The sequence below is a fragment of the Pelecanus crispus genome, chromosome 9 (genome assembly GCF_030463565.1).
Source record: "Pelecanus crispus isolate bPelCri1 chromosome 9, bPelCri1.pri, whole genome shotgun sequence".
Lineage (NCBI taxonomy): Eukaryota > Metazoa > Chordata > Aves > Pelecaniformes > Pelecanidae > Pelecanus > Pelecanus crispus.
Window position 1 is genome coordinate 34,160,982 of NC_134651.1, and position 15,737 is coordinate 34,176,718.

At 60.0% G+C, this 15,737-nt stretch overlaps 1 protein-coding gene across 1 annotated transcript; it reads right to left on the minus strand.

The window, feature by feature from the left end:
• Nucleotides 1-962: 962 nt before the first annotated feature.
• NIBAN2 (niban apoptosis regulator 2) lies at nucleotides 963-15,423 on the minus strand. Its single transcript, XM_075716915.1, has 13 exons — nucleotides 15,268-15,423; nucleotides 11,651-11,779; nucleotides 11,426-11,531; nucleotides 10,357-10,524; nucleotides 6,251-6,366; nucleotides 6,069-6,173; nucleotides 4,855-5,017; nucleotides 4,231-4,418; nucleotides 3,848-4,003; nucleotides 3,127-3,243; nucleotides 2,557-2,664; nucleotides 2,338-2,449; nucleotides 963-1,819 (listed from the first exon to the last, which is right to left on the minus strand). The coding sequence occupies exons 1-13, from the start codon at nucleotides 15,421-15,423 to the stop codon at nucleotides 963-965; spliced, it is 2,481 nt and encodes an 826-aa protein (XP_075573030.1).
• Between the last annotated feature and the right edge of the window lie 314 nt (nucleotides 15,424-15,737).

A 15,737-nucleotide genomic window follows, 5' to 3' on the forward strand; every position in this document is an offset into this window, starting at 1 on the left:
CATCTCTGCGTGGGGCTGCGCCAGTCCCGTCCCCCTCCCCACGGTTGGCAGGACTGCTGGGAGTGCCAGCAAACCTCTGCTAAGGCACCAGCTCTTTGCTCGACCATCACTGCAGATGCCAAAACCTGCAAAGCTCGCGAGCCGGAGAAATCATCTGTGCATGGTGCTGGGGAGCTCTGGAGATCCCGGAGCTGGGATCCTTCCACTGCATGGCGAGCCTGAGCCCAGAGGCAGCCCAGGACTGCCAGGCAAAGCTGGAGACACTGCGTGAGTGCCACCTTCCCCTGTAAGTTTTTACTTTGAATTAAATAGATGCTAGAAGAACCCAGGGTGAGGGTGGGCGCTGGGTGCTGTGAGCCCAGCCTGGGTGCTGTGAGCCTGTGCCAGCTCTCACCCTATTGGCAGCAGTTTGAGCCACCTGGTATTGCTGTATCCCCACCATGCCCACGGCTGCTGTCATGTTTTTCCATCATCCCCTGTGCCCCTTGCTCCCACAGGCACTCCTGGAGCCAGCTGGGTGGGATGGTGATGGGCAGGCTCCCAGGAACCCCCCAGGCTGGGGCAGGGCATGACCCCTGGGGCAGCCGGAAGCATCCCGCACACCCATCCTCAGCGGGGCTCATGCCAGCCCCCAGGCAGTTGAGCTGGGGGGGCGGGACAGATAAAGCATCTCTTCAGTAGAAAAGACAATAAGGCAGAAGAAGGACAGAGCAGAGTGCAGGGGGTGCCCCAGGCCGGGCCAGGGCCTCCCCCAGTCTGACCCAGTTAGGACCAGTTGGTTGTGGCCAGCCCCATGCAGCAGCAGGGACCCCCCCGGCTAGGCAATAAGGTCTGGGTGTTTCCCATCCCCTCCCTCTCCCGCAGCGCTGCTCTCCATCCCCAGCAGCACAGCGGGTCCTATTCCCCCTACCCCAACCCCCAGTGTCACCGGGGCCAGTCCATGCCGGGGGGGTGGCCCGGGGCTAGAACTCAGTCTGCAACCCCTCGCCACTCTCCGTCGTGCCCGCGGGCTGTGGGGGGCTGCTCTCACTGCCTGGGGGGGCTGCCTCCTCACCCATCTCCTTGTCACTGGGCTGGTGGCAAGCCGTCCCAGCAGATGGTGATGGGGTCTCAGCTCCAGGTGTGGGTGATGCTGGTGTGGCATGGGGCACCCTGGCCTCTGATGGGACATCGGCTCTGGGTTTGGGTGATGCCAGTGAGGTGTGTTGCACGCTGGCCCCTGATGGGACCTCGGCTCCAGGGACAGGTGATGCTGGTGCAGCAGGTTGCACATCAGCACCTGATGGGACTTCAGCTCCAGGCGCAGGCGATGCCGGTGTGGCACAGCGCACCCCATCCCCCCCAATGGCTGGACCTTGGTGGGGGGCATCACCTGGGACAGACCCTGCCACCTTCTCAGTGGCACCACTCTCCTGCGTGGCGTCGGTACCATTTGTCAGCCGCTCCTCCGCCTCGACACCGTCCCCAAGGCTCTCCTTTGCCAGCGCCTCACGGATTTCCTCGACCCTGTCTGGGGAGCTTGGCGGTGCCCCAGGGTCTGGCTCCTCCGGCTCCTGCAGCCCCGGGGAGCTGGGCTGCAGCACCTCAGTGCCCACCTCGTAGGGCAGGACCCCCTCGTCGTCTTGGATCACCGACACCACTTGCTTGGCTCTGCGGTGCTTGTTGGCGGCCGGCTCGGCCTCGGGCTGGCCACTGTACTCCTCACCCCAGTCGATGGGGATGCCCTCACCCAGGAGGTGCAGGTTGGGATCGCTGTTGTGCATGACCATGCTGTCACGGTACAGGTTGTGCTTCCGCTGCACGGCTGCCTCCTTCACAGCTGGGGGCACCAAGAGAGATATCAGATAGGCACAGGGCAGCACCCACCAGGCTTGGGCGCTTCTCCTAGCCACCCCCTTGGGTGTAGGGAGAGATGTCTGGAGCTGGGCAGAGGGCTCAGCATCCCACCCACTGCTCAGCCCTGCCGGTGGGAAGGCCAGGTGGGAAACAGCCCCAGCATCCTGCATGGGGTCACCCCTCTTCATACAGCCCTGAGCACCCTGCTCAGCGTCCCCCCCCTTCCTCGTATAGCCCCCCAGCGCCCTGCTTGGTGTCACTCCCTCCTCATACGCCCCCACCCCCAGCACCCTGCACAGGGTCACCCCTACTCATATAGCCCCCAGTGCCCTGCTCAGGATCACCCCCTCCTCCTATGGTCCCCAGCACCCAGCACAGGCCCTCCAGGTGCTGCTAAGCCCAGGCTCAGCTCACACCCACTCGACCCACCCCAGGGTGCTGGAGCCTGCCTGGGGCTCAGAGCTGAGTTGGTCCAGGCTCCCTGGTGCCTCAGGACCCTACCTTGCATGATGTCTTTCATCACCGACTGTAGCACAACTTCCTCGTAAGTGTTCTCCACCAGGATGAAGCTGGCAAAGTCCTCAAAGATCAGCTCCTGAAACTTGGCCAACTCCTGCCACAGGGGAGAGGTCGCTCAGCCCGGGGGGACGGGAGGGAGGGATGCCCCAGCCCCTCCGCAGGGGAGTTGGTCCTTCCCCCCACCAAACTTTAGCCTCTTACCCCCTTGCAGGTTGGTGCCAGCTTTTTCAGCAGGAAGGGGATGGTGATCTGCAGCAGGGCCTCCCTGAAGAACTTCTTCCGCACAGTGCTGCTGTCATAGTCGTATTTCTGCAAGGCAAGAGAGAGGGCAGCCCCGGGTCAGTGAGGGCCGTGGGCTGGCAGCTCCCCTTCCCACAGGCACAAGCCCCTGTGGTTTGCCCCCCCCAAGTGATTTGCACAGGTGTGAACAGGTTCCTCTGCCCCTTGAATCCTTCTCTCCAGCCAGTTCCCAGGGTGCCTGAGCCCAGGCAGGAGCCAGCTCCTCCATTGCTGTCTGCAGAAGGGTTTTTGGGCCAGTGTGAGCTCTGAGTGGCTTTTACAGTGATGCATGTGGTCAGAGGTGACCTGGCTCCTCCAGGTGATTTCCCACTCCCATGCCCCGCATCCCAGCAAAATGCATGAAAATGTCAATATAAAGAAGTATTTCCCCAGAAGACTTTTGTTAAAATTGGTAAGGTCACTCCTGGCCTCTTCCCGGGGTTCTGGCCCTTGGAACAAGACCACCAAAGGTCATGACCCACCACCCCTCACCTTGAGCACCCTCTCAAGGATGCGCTGGATGGACTTGCACAGGTCATCTTTGCCCTGCAGCTTCCCCAGCTCCTGATGGAGCAGTGTCTCAAACGTGTACATGGCGTTGTCCATTTGCTGTGAGCAGAGGCAGATGGTCAGCACCGGCGTGGGAGCTCAAAGGGACCAACCATGGGGGTGGGCAGTGGGCTCTTCTGGGGCACTGCCACACCAAGATGAGCCTTGACACTGGCAAGGTCCCCAGCATCCCAAGTGTGGCATCCACAGACTCCACCATGAGGACCAAGGGTGCTGGGGGAGGAGGGTACCCAAAGCTGGTTTGCACACACACCCCACCGCCCACCCCCTGCTTCTACACCCCACTCCAGGTTTGGCTGGACCAGACCCCAGAACTGGGCTACTGGCCTTGCTGGTGCCAGTAGGCTTGGTGGTAGCTGTGCCACTCAAGCCTGGGTGCTGAGTCCATGTTGGAAGGGTGCTCTACGCTGCTTCCCACCCATGGGCTCCCTCCCTGCTTGGGTTCCAGACCAAAGGGCACGGCCAGATCCATCACACCCCCTTAGCTGGGTGCACATGACATGAAGGTCCCTGAGACAGGACAGACATCGCAGCCAAATCCCTGCCTGGGTTGGACTAGCCTGGGTTCCTCACTCTGCCTCCATTCCCCAGCCCTCTGCACTCAGGCCAGAGGGACACGGGAGGACCTCGGTCCCTGTCGCACCTGTCTCATGTGGATCTGGGCCCTCTGCTTGAAGACGGATGTGCTGGAGACATCAAATCGCTGCTGAAGGCCCTCCAATTTCAGCTGGTCCATCTTCTCATAGCATGACTGCATCTTGACGGGGTGGAAGGCCAGGTGGGAAAGCTTCTCCATGTACTGGGGATAAAGCCAAGCTCAGCAGGGCAGGACAGCCTCTCCATGTACTTGGGGCTGGGACATGCCGCCCCACACCAGGCAGGGCAGCCTGCACCACCACATGGGCTTCATCCCCAAGTATTTCTCAGCCCAGGGTCCCCCAGTGCCATCTGCACCAGGGATGGCAGCAGGACTAGCCCTACCACCCCCAAGCCCACCAGCCAGCAAGGAGCATCACCAGGACTCACCTCTACCAGCTTCTCCAGGCCACCCTCATTGACAACGTTCATGTTCATGTCCGTCACCTCCTTGAAGAACACCTCCCGCACCTCAGCAAAGCCCTGGCTTGTAGGCGTCATCAGGGCCTCCAGGATGGAGGAGATGTAGGGCTGGACGTGATTACGGACACAGACCTCTGCTTTAGGGAGGACGAATGCTGGACAGAGAGCAGGGGTAAGCATGGTGAGGCTCCTCCTCTGCCCTTCCAGCTCTGCAAATTGGGTCATAAACCCACCCTAGGGAGAGGGACCTGCCCCTCTCCTCACACCCCTCCAGGAGACTTGCAGGACAATGCAAGGGGTTCTTGCAAGCGACCCTCAGTCTGTATTGAACCTGTTCCTCCCCCACTGCCTTGATGGGGGGGTCACTGCCCACCTTGTCCCCCACCTCCTGGGACAATGCCAGTGAGGACCTGCACCCTTGCCGCTGTGGCTGCTGGCATCCCCAGGGCTCCCCAGGCCGTGCTGGCAGGAGCCACACTGCACCCGAGGAACAGCCACACCTTGGTGAAACGGTGGTGATGCCACACGAGGAGCCCAGCACAGACACAGCCACACACATCCATGTCCATGCGTCTCCCCGCAGGGCTGTACCTCGGATCTTGCTGGCCAAGTGCTCCTTCGAAGTGATGATCTGGTCCATGTCTGTGCGGATGGTGCTCTCCATCTGGGGCCGCTCCTGTTCGCACTTGGCCATCACTGCATCATACTGGGCCTTGGTCTGCTCATAGACCATCCTATAGACAGCATCTGAGATCTGGCAAGAGAGAGATGGGGTGGTCAGCTGCCCCCCACACCTCCTGCTGCCCCCACTAACCATCACCTCCAGCACCAGATGCCTGCAGGACCTGTCAAGCCTTCACCCATGCCCTGGCCAGACCCCTCCTCGCAGCCTGGCAGTCAGTTCTCCACATCAGGGACCCCCGAGCTGGGTGAGATGAAGCCCCCACAGTGCAGAAGCTGCTTCAAAGCGGTGCCCAAGGGGCACAGAGCTGAGCGCTCCCTCCATCAGCCAGTGTGCCCTAGGCAGGTCTGGGGATGTTGCAAGTCCAGGGATGCAGCAGGTCCGGGGATGCTGGATGTCCAGGAATGCAGCAGGTCTGGGCAGGAGAGCCCCTGACCCGTTTGAAGCCTGTGCCCTGCCCTGCTCAACCTGCATGGGATCTCAGGAGCCAACCCTGTGAGCAGGATGGAGCCGCTCACTGAGGCTTCATGCTCACTTTGCAACCAAACACCATGATTTCGGGGCTGGCGGGAGGCAGAGCCGTGCCCACCTCCCTCCCTCGGGCTTCCCAGCTTTGTAGCTAAGACCGCAGCTACTGAAAAAGCTGCTCCAGTGGCACATTATGAGCCTGGTGGTAATTATCTATCAGCTTTTAAGGTTTTAACAGGCAGTTTTGAAGAGCCCTCAGTCTTCCGCAAGGGTTTGGGCTGGATTTAGCCTGTGCTGTTCTAAAAATGGCTCGCTAAATATAGCCGGGATGGGCTTTGCTCCAGGGCTGGGCTTCCTCCTGTTTGCTTCCCTCGCCCCAGGGACCCGGCAGCACAGGCAGAGATGGGCAGGCCTGCTTGCAGGGGCACAACAAGGAGCTTTAAAAAGCCACAGTGGAGAATAAGGACGGCTTCTTTGGCGGGGGCCAGAGAGGGGGTGATGCAGGGGGGCGGTGCTGGCTCTGACAGGCAGGAAAGCTGGCGGGCACTGAGCCGCACCACGCCGCAGCAGCGTGGCCCCCAAAGCAGAGGCAGTGCAAGGCAGGGGGAGGGCAGGTGACGATGAACCCCCCGCCCCGGCAGCCCCAGCCCCACACCTGGATCCACGTCCGCTGGCGCTCCTGAGCCTTGCCCTTCAGCCGGGGGCCGATGGTGGTCCTCAGCTCGGGGAGCAGCTCCTCCATCACTAGGTTGCTCAGGACCTGGGAAGACAGGAGGCTTTGGGGACCCTGCTCAGCCCACACCCCCCCACCCCAGCCTCAGGGGGACAGGTCCTCACCTGGGTTTCATTGCCACACAGCATGTCCCAGGTGCCGTACTGCTCCTTTGACTGGCGATACATGCGGACGGCGTCAGTGAAGGCTGGAGCCTCCACTTTGGAGTCCTCGGAGATCCCTGGGGAGGGGGTGGTGGGGGGGGACGAATAAGCAGCCCGGCACAGGGAGCGAGGGGCAGCCCAGCTGTTTGCAGCACCCCAGCCCATCTTTGCAGGGGGTCCCTCACATCCCCCACACCCTCAGACCCAGGCAAGGAGCTCAGAGCTGCCAGTAGCACTGGGGGACCCCATCCCAAGCCTGTCTCCAACTGTGCAGGGGGGAGCAGTCTCCCAGCCATGCCAGTGGCTGGGGGGTGCTCCCACTCTGTCCACAGACTGATCCCTCCAGAGCTGGACCAAGGCAGGGAGGCACCCAGGAGCAGGGGCTCGGCAGGATGGGGTGCTCAGTAACCCTCAATGGTGCATGAGGACCCCAGGACTCAACAAGCCCCAGTATTGGGGCACAGCAGGAGCAGGGGGGCAGCAAGTCCCGATGGTGCATGAAGACGCGGGGGCTTGGAAAGCCTCGATGGCACAGCAGGGGCTCAGCAGGATGCGGGGCTCAGTGAACCCCAAATGATGCATGGGGACCCAGGTGCTTAGCAAACCCTGAAGGCATGTTAGGAGCAGAGATGCACCAGGACAGAGGGGCTCAGCAAGCCCCCATGGTGCATGGGGACCCAGGGGTTCGGGGAACCCCAAAGGTACAGCAGGAACAGGGGCTCACCAGGTATTGGGGGGGCTCAGTGACCCCTGATGCTGCATGGGGCCCAGTGAGCCCACCAGCACCACAGGACGGGGCAGCTGGAGGGGGCTGGAGGAAGCGGGGTCCTGCAGGGAGCGGTGCAGCTCGGGAGGAAGAGGAAAGCGTCTGAGATGCCGGGGCTGAGTCAGGGCCCCACCCTGCAGAAGGCATGCTGGGCTCCGGCCGGTTCAGCTGCCCCCGAGATGTCACTGCTGTGAGTCACTGCAGCATGGCTCCTGGGGCCACAGGCACGAGGGGGGCTCGGCTATCACCCCCACCCTCCCGCAGCACCCATCAGGAGGAGGGGCAGGGTGCTGGGAGCCCACAGCCACATGCCAGGAGGAGGAGGAGGAGATGGGGGCAGCAGGCAGGCAGGACAGCCTGGGAGCCTGCTGGCACGTGTCCCACACATGTCCCTGCCTCATCCCAGCCTCTCCAGGATCTGGCTGCAGGGGCACCTGCCCGCCAGAGAGAAACACTCTTGGGAGCGAACCCCCCTGGCACCTTCACTCCCCTCCCCACCCCTGGACCTCTGGCAGGAGGGAGGTGGGATGGGACCAAGCCCAGGGTGGCCGGGGTGGTGGCTGTGCCCCCTGGCAAAGAGCCCCCTGGCAGAGTCACCCTGCTCCCAGAAAAGCATCCCTGCAGCGATGACAGCGGAGGGTCACGGCACATCCCTGGACCGCCCAGTAAGCGGTGTCCTGGGGAGACGCAGCTAGGGTGGTTTCTCCCTTCCCAGGAGGGACAGCCTGGGGTAGTGAGCGGATCTTTTCCAATGCACACAGATTTTTCTAAGATGATTACATTTAACTCCAAGCCTAAGCAGCTTTTCCTAAGGGGCAGCTTAATATACAGGGAAAAAAAAATGTTGAGAAAGTGAAGTCTGACCCTTTCTCAGTGCTCGGTGGGAGTGGGAGCCAGAGCAGGGCTGAGCTTTCAGGGGCCAGCGCTTCTCCATCCATGGCTTCTTGCAGCTTGGCATCACCTCCCAGGTGGGACAGCCTGGTACAGGGCTCCAGTCCCCCACCAGAGCTGCTATGGCCCAACCTCATCCTCCAAATCATGCAGAGTGTGGGGCAGGATTCACCCCCCAAGAAGCCACCCGGATCTGCCCCACCAGGGTCACTCATCCCTGGGGGGGGGGCAGGGGCTCTGGCTGCGGGGACCTGTCCCCAGCCCGCGCCCTGCTCAGGGACAATCAGACAGGGCTGGTTGCAAGAAGCCACTGTGCCACTTCACAGGGCAAATTTAATGACTTTTCTTCATTAATATGCGGCTAATTAAACACTGATCTGAGCTCGCCTTGTCAGGGATGGGAAGCAACCCCCCCAAGCCTGGACCCTACCCTGGAAAGGCTCCCGGGGTGATGGTGCAACGTGGATGGGAGTACCCAACACCAGAGAGCGATGCTACACCTTGACTTTTTCAAAGTCCACCCTGCTCACAGCACAGAATAATCTCTCTCCAGGGGAATGGTGCTAAAGAAGAAACGTGAGTTTGAAGCCATTTTTTTGCCCAAAAACACAGCTATATGGGTCAGCCTGCTTGCAATAAGGGGCAAAAGCCAGTGGGGGTGGGTGGGTGCTGCTCCAGCCCCCTTATGTCACCACAAGGGCAAGGGGCCATCTCGGAGCAGCCAAGGGCACCCAGGCTCTGGGAAAAACCAGGCTGGACACCCCCTGCATGAGGAATGATTTTGCATTTTGGTCCCTACAGAAGAGCTGGTGTTACAAAAATACAGTCTTAAAAAGGGAGGTGAAAATTCCCACACTAATCACAACCGGAGGCAGAAACAGAGCCTCTAATTTAGGGGGGGGAAAAAATTGCTCGACAACAACAAAAGAGCTTTCATGGGATTTGAAACAGTATCTCGGACCTCGCAGGAGCAGTGAGGGGCAGAAATGGAGCTTGGGAGGGAGCTTTCTCACAGAGAAACCCAGGCTGCAGAAATGAAGAAGCCCACCAGTGCTGAGCCTTCCCTGGGCCACTGCCCACCCCTTTAAGTTTTTTTCCCCTCACATGCTAAGGAGGAGAGGGAGGAGAGGATTTAATGGCACAACCCTGGTTGGCACTGGGGATGGTGGAGGGGCTCACATCTCTCCTCTCCCACGGCAGCACCCAGCAGCCTGGGGGGGTGGAAATTAAAGATAAATAAATTAATAAATTGGCTCTTTGTTAGTAAGAGGTTGATTCCTCTTTTATTAGGAGCTGGTTTTGCTCACAGTGCCCCAGCTTTGCGGGTCCAGCCAGCAAGCACAGGGGGTCCTGGGGTGCTGAACTACGTGCAGCAATGATGCTCCAGCAGCATCCCAGGGGGGTGAGCGACTGGGGAGGGTCACTGCACCCAGCCCCCCCGAAAGGAGCCCAGGCCCCGGGTGGGCTGCAGGGACGTGCTCAATCTGACAAGCTCGGATGGCCCCAGCTCACCAACAGTGATTGGATGTGTTTTGCAGCAAGAAGCACCAAAAGGAAGGGAAAGAGAAAAGCTTTCAGATTTAATCTAACATGGGAGGATGGAAAACCCCACTGAAACCCAGGCTCCAGATCCAACCCCATTACTCTGCTCCCTAAACAGCAGCTCTGGCAAAATCGGGGCTACATGCAGCTTCCAGGAGTGAAAGAAACACTATGAAAAATAGGCAGCATCACTCTTTGCCCACTAAAAGACACGATTTTGAGCAGGTTTCAGAGCTGATACCTCCTTGCCCAGGAAACTTCTCGCCATCCAAGGCACCGCCGAGACCTGGGTCTCAGCCCAGGAGCACACAGGCCACAGCCAAGCAGGAAAATCATGTTTTCCTGCCAGAGTATTGCTGACGTGGGAGGCAGGTCCTGCCTCCGCCCCGGCCCCTTGCAGTCCCGCGCTCCCTCTGCCCGCAGCCTGGCTGCCCTCGCTCGCCTGGGTGGTGCCGGCGGGGTGGGGAGCAGGACGGTGGGGCTGGGAGTTTTGACAACTTTAATTACCAAATATTTTCTGCCTCGGGGTGGAAAATAGGCATCAGGGCGTCTCTTGAGCCAGGCTCTGTGCTGGCTCCTGCAGCATTTGCCTGCCCTGGTGCAGCCATCTCAGTGGGATGAAGCTGGGCACAGGGATGCACCGGATGGCTGGATCCCTCCCGCTCCCCACCCTTGCCTGGGGAGAGGATGTGATGCTCAGCCATGCTCAACAACTCTCAGCCAATTCCTCCTCTTGATGCCCAAATCATCCCCTTTGGCCCAAAACCCAACCCAACCAGCACAGGGTCCCCAACACCCTCCCCGGAGCAGGAGGACGATGTTCTCCCTACCCCGAAGCCCCTGTGTGTGTCTCCCCAGCATCGCTCACCGTTATTGCAGTGCCGCACACAGTCCTGGAAAACGGCCCGCCACTTCTCCTGCTCCTTTCCCGTCATCACGCAGAAGTAATAGTGCCGGGCGTAGGGGTGCCAGAGGATGAGGGGGAAATCTGTGGGGCACTTCAGGATGGGGGAGTGCCCCGATTTAGGCGTCACACCTGCAGGGGGGGAAGGATGCTTTGAGGAGGGGATGGGGCAGGGATGGGGATGCTGCAGGGTTGGGGGTGTCCATCTCTCCCAGCAACTGAGGCTATGGGTGCAGTAGGGGCACACAAGACCCCTCGGCTCCCTCCCAGTGCCTTTTCTGTGAGTTCTACCAAAAACAGAGGGCAAAAAAAGTGCGAAGTGCCTCGTTCTTCCAAAAAGGAAATCAGAAGTGGGGGGGGGGGGGGGGGGGGGGGGAATCATTATTTCCAGCGTGAAACCCTCCCCAGAGCTGCTGGTCTGACCCCACTGTCATCGAGCCTGTGCCCTGAACCGGCAAAGGGCTTGCTGCCCTACATGAGCTGTTTCAGCAGCTCCTGTCCCGCTCCCTGGGGGCTGTCCTGGCCTTTAGGGACCCAGGCAGGAGGACGGTGAGTGGGGTGGTGGCTGGTCCTCCTGGGAGTCTGGACAGAGGAGCAGGAGCTGCTGCCTTCGCCCAGCGCTCTCTGGGAAAGGGAGGCTGGAGCAGCTCAGGACAGCTTGGGGCAGCTCTCACGGAGCCACAGACGCATTTTCCTTCCTTCCCCGGTGGCTGTGGCTGGACCCAGCAACAGACACCTCACACTGGACCCTAGGCCCCATGGGGGGAACGGGGCTGTTCTCCTTCCCTACAGCCCCACACCCTGAAACCACCCCTTCCCAAAGGTCCCTAGGGATACCCACACCCCAAAACCACCACTTCCAGAAGGTTCCCAGGGATGCTACACCACAAAACCACCCCTTCCAGAAGGTCCACAGGGATGCCCACATCCCAAAATCAACCCTTCCCAAAGGTTCCCAAGGGATGCCCAGCAGTGTGGGATGCAGGGGACCCCGAACATCTCTCCTCATCCCACGGCCACCAGAACCACTCACCAGGCAGGCTGCTGTTCACCAGCTCCAGGTACTGGTCCACGGACGTGAGGATCTTGTAGCCAGCACTGTTGACCAGTATGCGGGGCGGCAGGTCCCGCTCATAGGCCTGAGCAGAAAAAGATGGTCATGGATGATGGGGAGCACGGCCACGCCCCCCGCAGCGATGGCGTGTCTCCCTTTGAAGCTGTGCCCACCAGAGACAGGCAAAAGGGTGATGCCCCTCACCAGTTTGTTCTCGTAGAGGACCAAGCCGTAGTTGTGCGGGACCACGCAGAAGCGGTTCCTCCACTTCTTGTTCTCCTCGATGTACTGGAAGAGGTTGCCCGAGTAGATGACGTGGTCCTCCAGCGGGACCTGTGGGGAGGAGGCACGCAGTGGGTGGCAGGGAGGGAGCAGCTCGGTACCCCTCCATCCCATGGCCACAGCTTGGCTCAGAGAGCTCAGCAAGGTCTGTTCGTGGTGGTTTGGGCGGGGTTTTCTGCACTAGGGCTATACTGAAGGTCTCCAACTTCACAACTGGTTTATCTCCTATAGCATTGCAAATTTTGGTGCCTGAAGGGGTGCATCTGTGTGACAACCTGGGGGTTTCCACATGCACAGCCCTAGGAAACCTCAGAGGGGCTGCTCATATGGCAGTTGCACGTGGTGGTGTTCACCATGGTGGTGGTCACACCTTTGTCCCTGGCATCCATCTCCTTCCTGGGAGCTACACCAAGCTCAGCTGGCCAACCTGAGCTCTCTTGGCCAAGCAACAGGTTGGAGCAGAGCCCTCCAGCATCTCTTCCCAAACTCAGCTACTGCAATTTCCCTGGCTTGGGGCAGGCAGGAGTGTGTGTGGTACTGCTAGATAGTGGCCATCAACCAGAAGGTCCTGCCAGGGTGCAGATCAGAGGCAAGCTGCAGACGGCAGGAACAAAGCCCTGCCCTAGCATGGTCTCCAGATGGGACATGGAAGAGGAAAAGCAAGAAGCCACCCTGCAGAGCCCAGCACCAGACGATGCTTAAATGCTCTGGACTTCATGGAGGACCAGCGACAGGAACAGTCTGAGGACATCCCGCGCCCCCGAGACCCCCCTGGCTGAGCAGCCCCTCACCGGCTCTCCAGAGCCTTTTGGCCCACACGCCAGCAGCATTTACGCCATCCCAAACACAGGCTGGCTGAGTGAGCCAAGAATTTGTCCCAAGAATTTTTATGATCCCAGGAACATAAACAAGAGCCGAGAGCTCTCGTGAGGGCGGGAGTGTGCAGCGGCCGCCTCTCCTGCCATGGCCACCCACCATCCACCACAGTGGCCTTCAGGACAGACGAGCCAGGACTTGTGTCCCACCATGCACCCAGCACCAGCACCTTTCCCTCTCCTCTCCCTGCTCTGTCCATCTCCTGGTCCACAGGCACCCCATTGCCTTCCCCAAGCCCCACACCACTCCCAACCCCACACCCCCTTGGGTGCTAGGGAGGTCTGAGAGCAGCTTGGCTCAGCAAACAGGCTGACAGTACCTCGCTGCTGCCTACTACTTTCCAAAGCCCTTGGAAGGGGGAGAAGAAAGCACAAAGCAAGGCCTGCAGGGCTGGGGGACAGAGGGAGCGCTGAGAGCATGAACCCCAAGGCCACCAGTGGGGATGGGGACAGTAAGGTGGTGCCACCTCTGGGAGTCCCTATCAGCATCTCACCGGGGTGGCTCATCCAAGGAGAATCAGTCCATATAAACCAGCTTCAAAACCACTGCCTAAGGCAGGTAAAGCTGCACGAACCAGCTGCTAATGAAATAAAATCCGGACCGAGCCCTGATGTGGGTCAAGGGGACCCTCGGATGGGGAACGGCTGCTCACAGCCACCAGCATCCCAGGAGCCCCGGCCCCGCGGTGGAGCCATCCCTCCTCATCCGGGGGAGGCACCGAGGCAGCACCACCCAAAATCCCGGCAAATATTTGGGACAGGCAGGTATGTGCCAAATTGCTAGGCTGGGCAGGGAGGGGGCTGAGGAGTGCGGGGGTGGAGGGCCCCACGCTGCCTGTATCCCTGCCATGGGGACGGGGAGCGATGGGAAGCGAGACCTGGGTCGGGGTACATCAGCTTTGGGGCTCAGCCAGGAGAGGCAGGAGGGGGTGTTATGAGAAGAGAGGATGCTCGAGGACTGCTTTTAAGGGCACATGAGGATGTCAGACCAAGGCCACGATGTGCTCTGTCCCCACCAATGGCTGGGGATGCCTGGGTTGTTGGAGAGACCAAAGGTAGAAACATTTATTCCTTGTTCTCATTGCTGCTGCTTCTTGCTGGCATATCAGGCAACTAGGCCACAATTCAGACACCAGCCCAGCTGTCCCCTCTGCCCAGGAGGGCCTCCAGCCCCCGGTATCACTGCGGGAGCTGCCTCTGAGCACCACATCCTCACAGAGATGGCAAAAAATAAGGTAAAAAATAAATTAAAAAAAACCCCTGAACACCAGATTCCAGCTGGACCTGCCTGAGGACAGGGAGGATGCTATTCTGCATCTTCTTGACATCCACAACTTTTTTTGGCATATTTGGGGAGGGCAAAGCCCAGCTGCAGGAGATGCTCTCCCCAGGTCCTTGCAGAGCCACCCCACAGACACGCAAGTCCCCGCAGTGTTTGGAGCCCTGGTACATCCTGGCTAGAGGCTCTGCCATCGTGCAAGAGGAATGTGTTATTTATACACTGGTGTTTCAAAAGACTTGCATGGCGTCCCTGACCTCCCCGCCTTGCCGCCGTTCCTCAGACATTCCTGGGCTGCTTGCTGGAGCTTTTTAATGAAGCAACCAACCTTGGGAGGGAGGTGCCCCCCGCAGGGGTTGATGGCATCTGACAAATTGCAAGGAACCCAAGGGATGCCTTGCTGAGGACGCTGGGCGCCCGGCTCCTGCCCAGGAACCTCCACACCTTTATTTTGCTCAACACACCCAGCACCCAGGCAGCTTTCAGAGGAGATGGGGCACATCCAGGTGCCTGGGCAAGGTGTCACCTTCACGGGTGGGCCAGAAGGACAGACACTGTGAGCACCCAAGTGCTCAAGTCTGATCTCATGGATGCAACCTCTAGATTTCTTAAAAAATCACCCCTTTAAGCCCCAGACAAAAGCAGAAGCCCATCCCCATGTGTAATCCCATCTCCTCCTGCTTTCAAGGAGCAGCCACAGGACAGCGGCTCCAGTGACCCAGCCAGGGAGGAGCCCCAAACCCCGTCTGCTGGCAAGAAGCCCCAGCAGACATGCATCTGCCTTTGCAGGCGGGAGGGGAGGGCACAGGATCCGTCCCCGGGTGCCAGATCCACAGGCAACAAGGGGGGATGCTTGGAGACCTTTTGCCAGGCAGGAGACATGTGGCTGCTGAAGATCAGACTCAGAGACACCTCCTCTTCCCCCATGGGGTCAAGGACACCTGCCAGGGGTTTCCTACCCCTCCCTGGGCATTTGCCTGGGCTGGAGCATTGCTTGCACCCAGGAGCAGGAGGACAACAGCCTGACATACCCTGCTTGGGGCTTCACTGGGCATAAGGGGGTCCTGGGAGCTCCTACCAGCCCTGGCATCAAGCACAGACATCCACGGGGGCTGCAGCCAAAAGCCAGCCTTGCCCCTGCTTGCTGGCTGTGCTCATTGCATGCATTGGGAAAGAAAACCATCCCAGGGAGCCCCACGAATCATGCACAACACCATGGGGATGGGCTGGACCAGTGGCATGGGGGCTGCATTTCACCCCAGCAGGGTGGAACGGGGAGAGGGGACATGCCTGGGCTGTGGGGAGGACGTTGGTCTGTCCTTGCTGGGCACAGGGATGGAGCTCCCCGATGGCTCCAGGCTCCTCACACAGAGCCGGGCTCTTACCTTGCGGTGGAGCAGCTGGGCCTGTGGCCCTCCATTGCCTTCAATCTCATAGCGGACGCTGTTGAAGAGCGCTACACCGTACTGCTCCCTGTAGCACCGGCAAAACTCCCCCAGCACCTTCCCCGTCTTCTCTGCAATGGAAGAGCAGAGCCGCATTAGGCAGGGGCTGGATTCAGGGGTCTCCTTGCTGCAGACATCCCCGGCACCCTGCTCGGACACCTTCCCCCTGCCCTCCCCACCCACCCAACACCTCCTGTCACCCTCTTGCCTGCCAGAGCAGGCTTTGGTGCAGGGGCCACGGCCGAGCCTGCTGCCCTCTGCCCTCCCTGTCTAGCCCAGGGACTAATTTGGGGTCAGGATGATCTCTTTTTTTGGCCTTTCACATTAATGCCATGGATTCCTCTCCCTGGCAGGAAATTCCTGACATTAAGTTGATTCCGGCAATGCTGACGGCTTCCCGCACCTTGTGC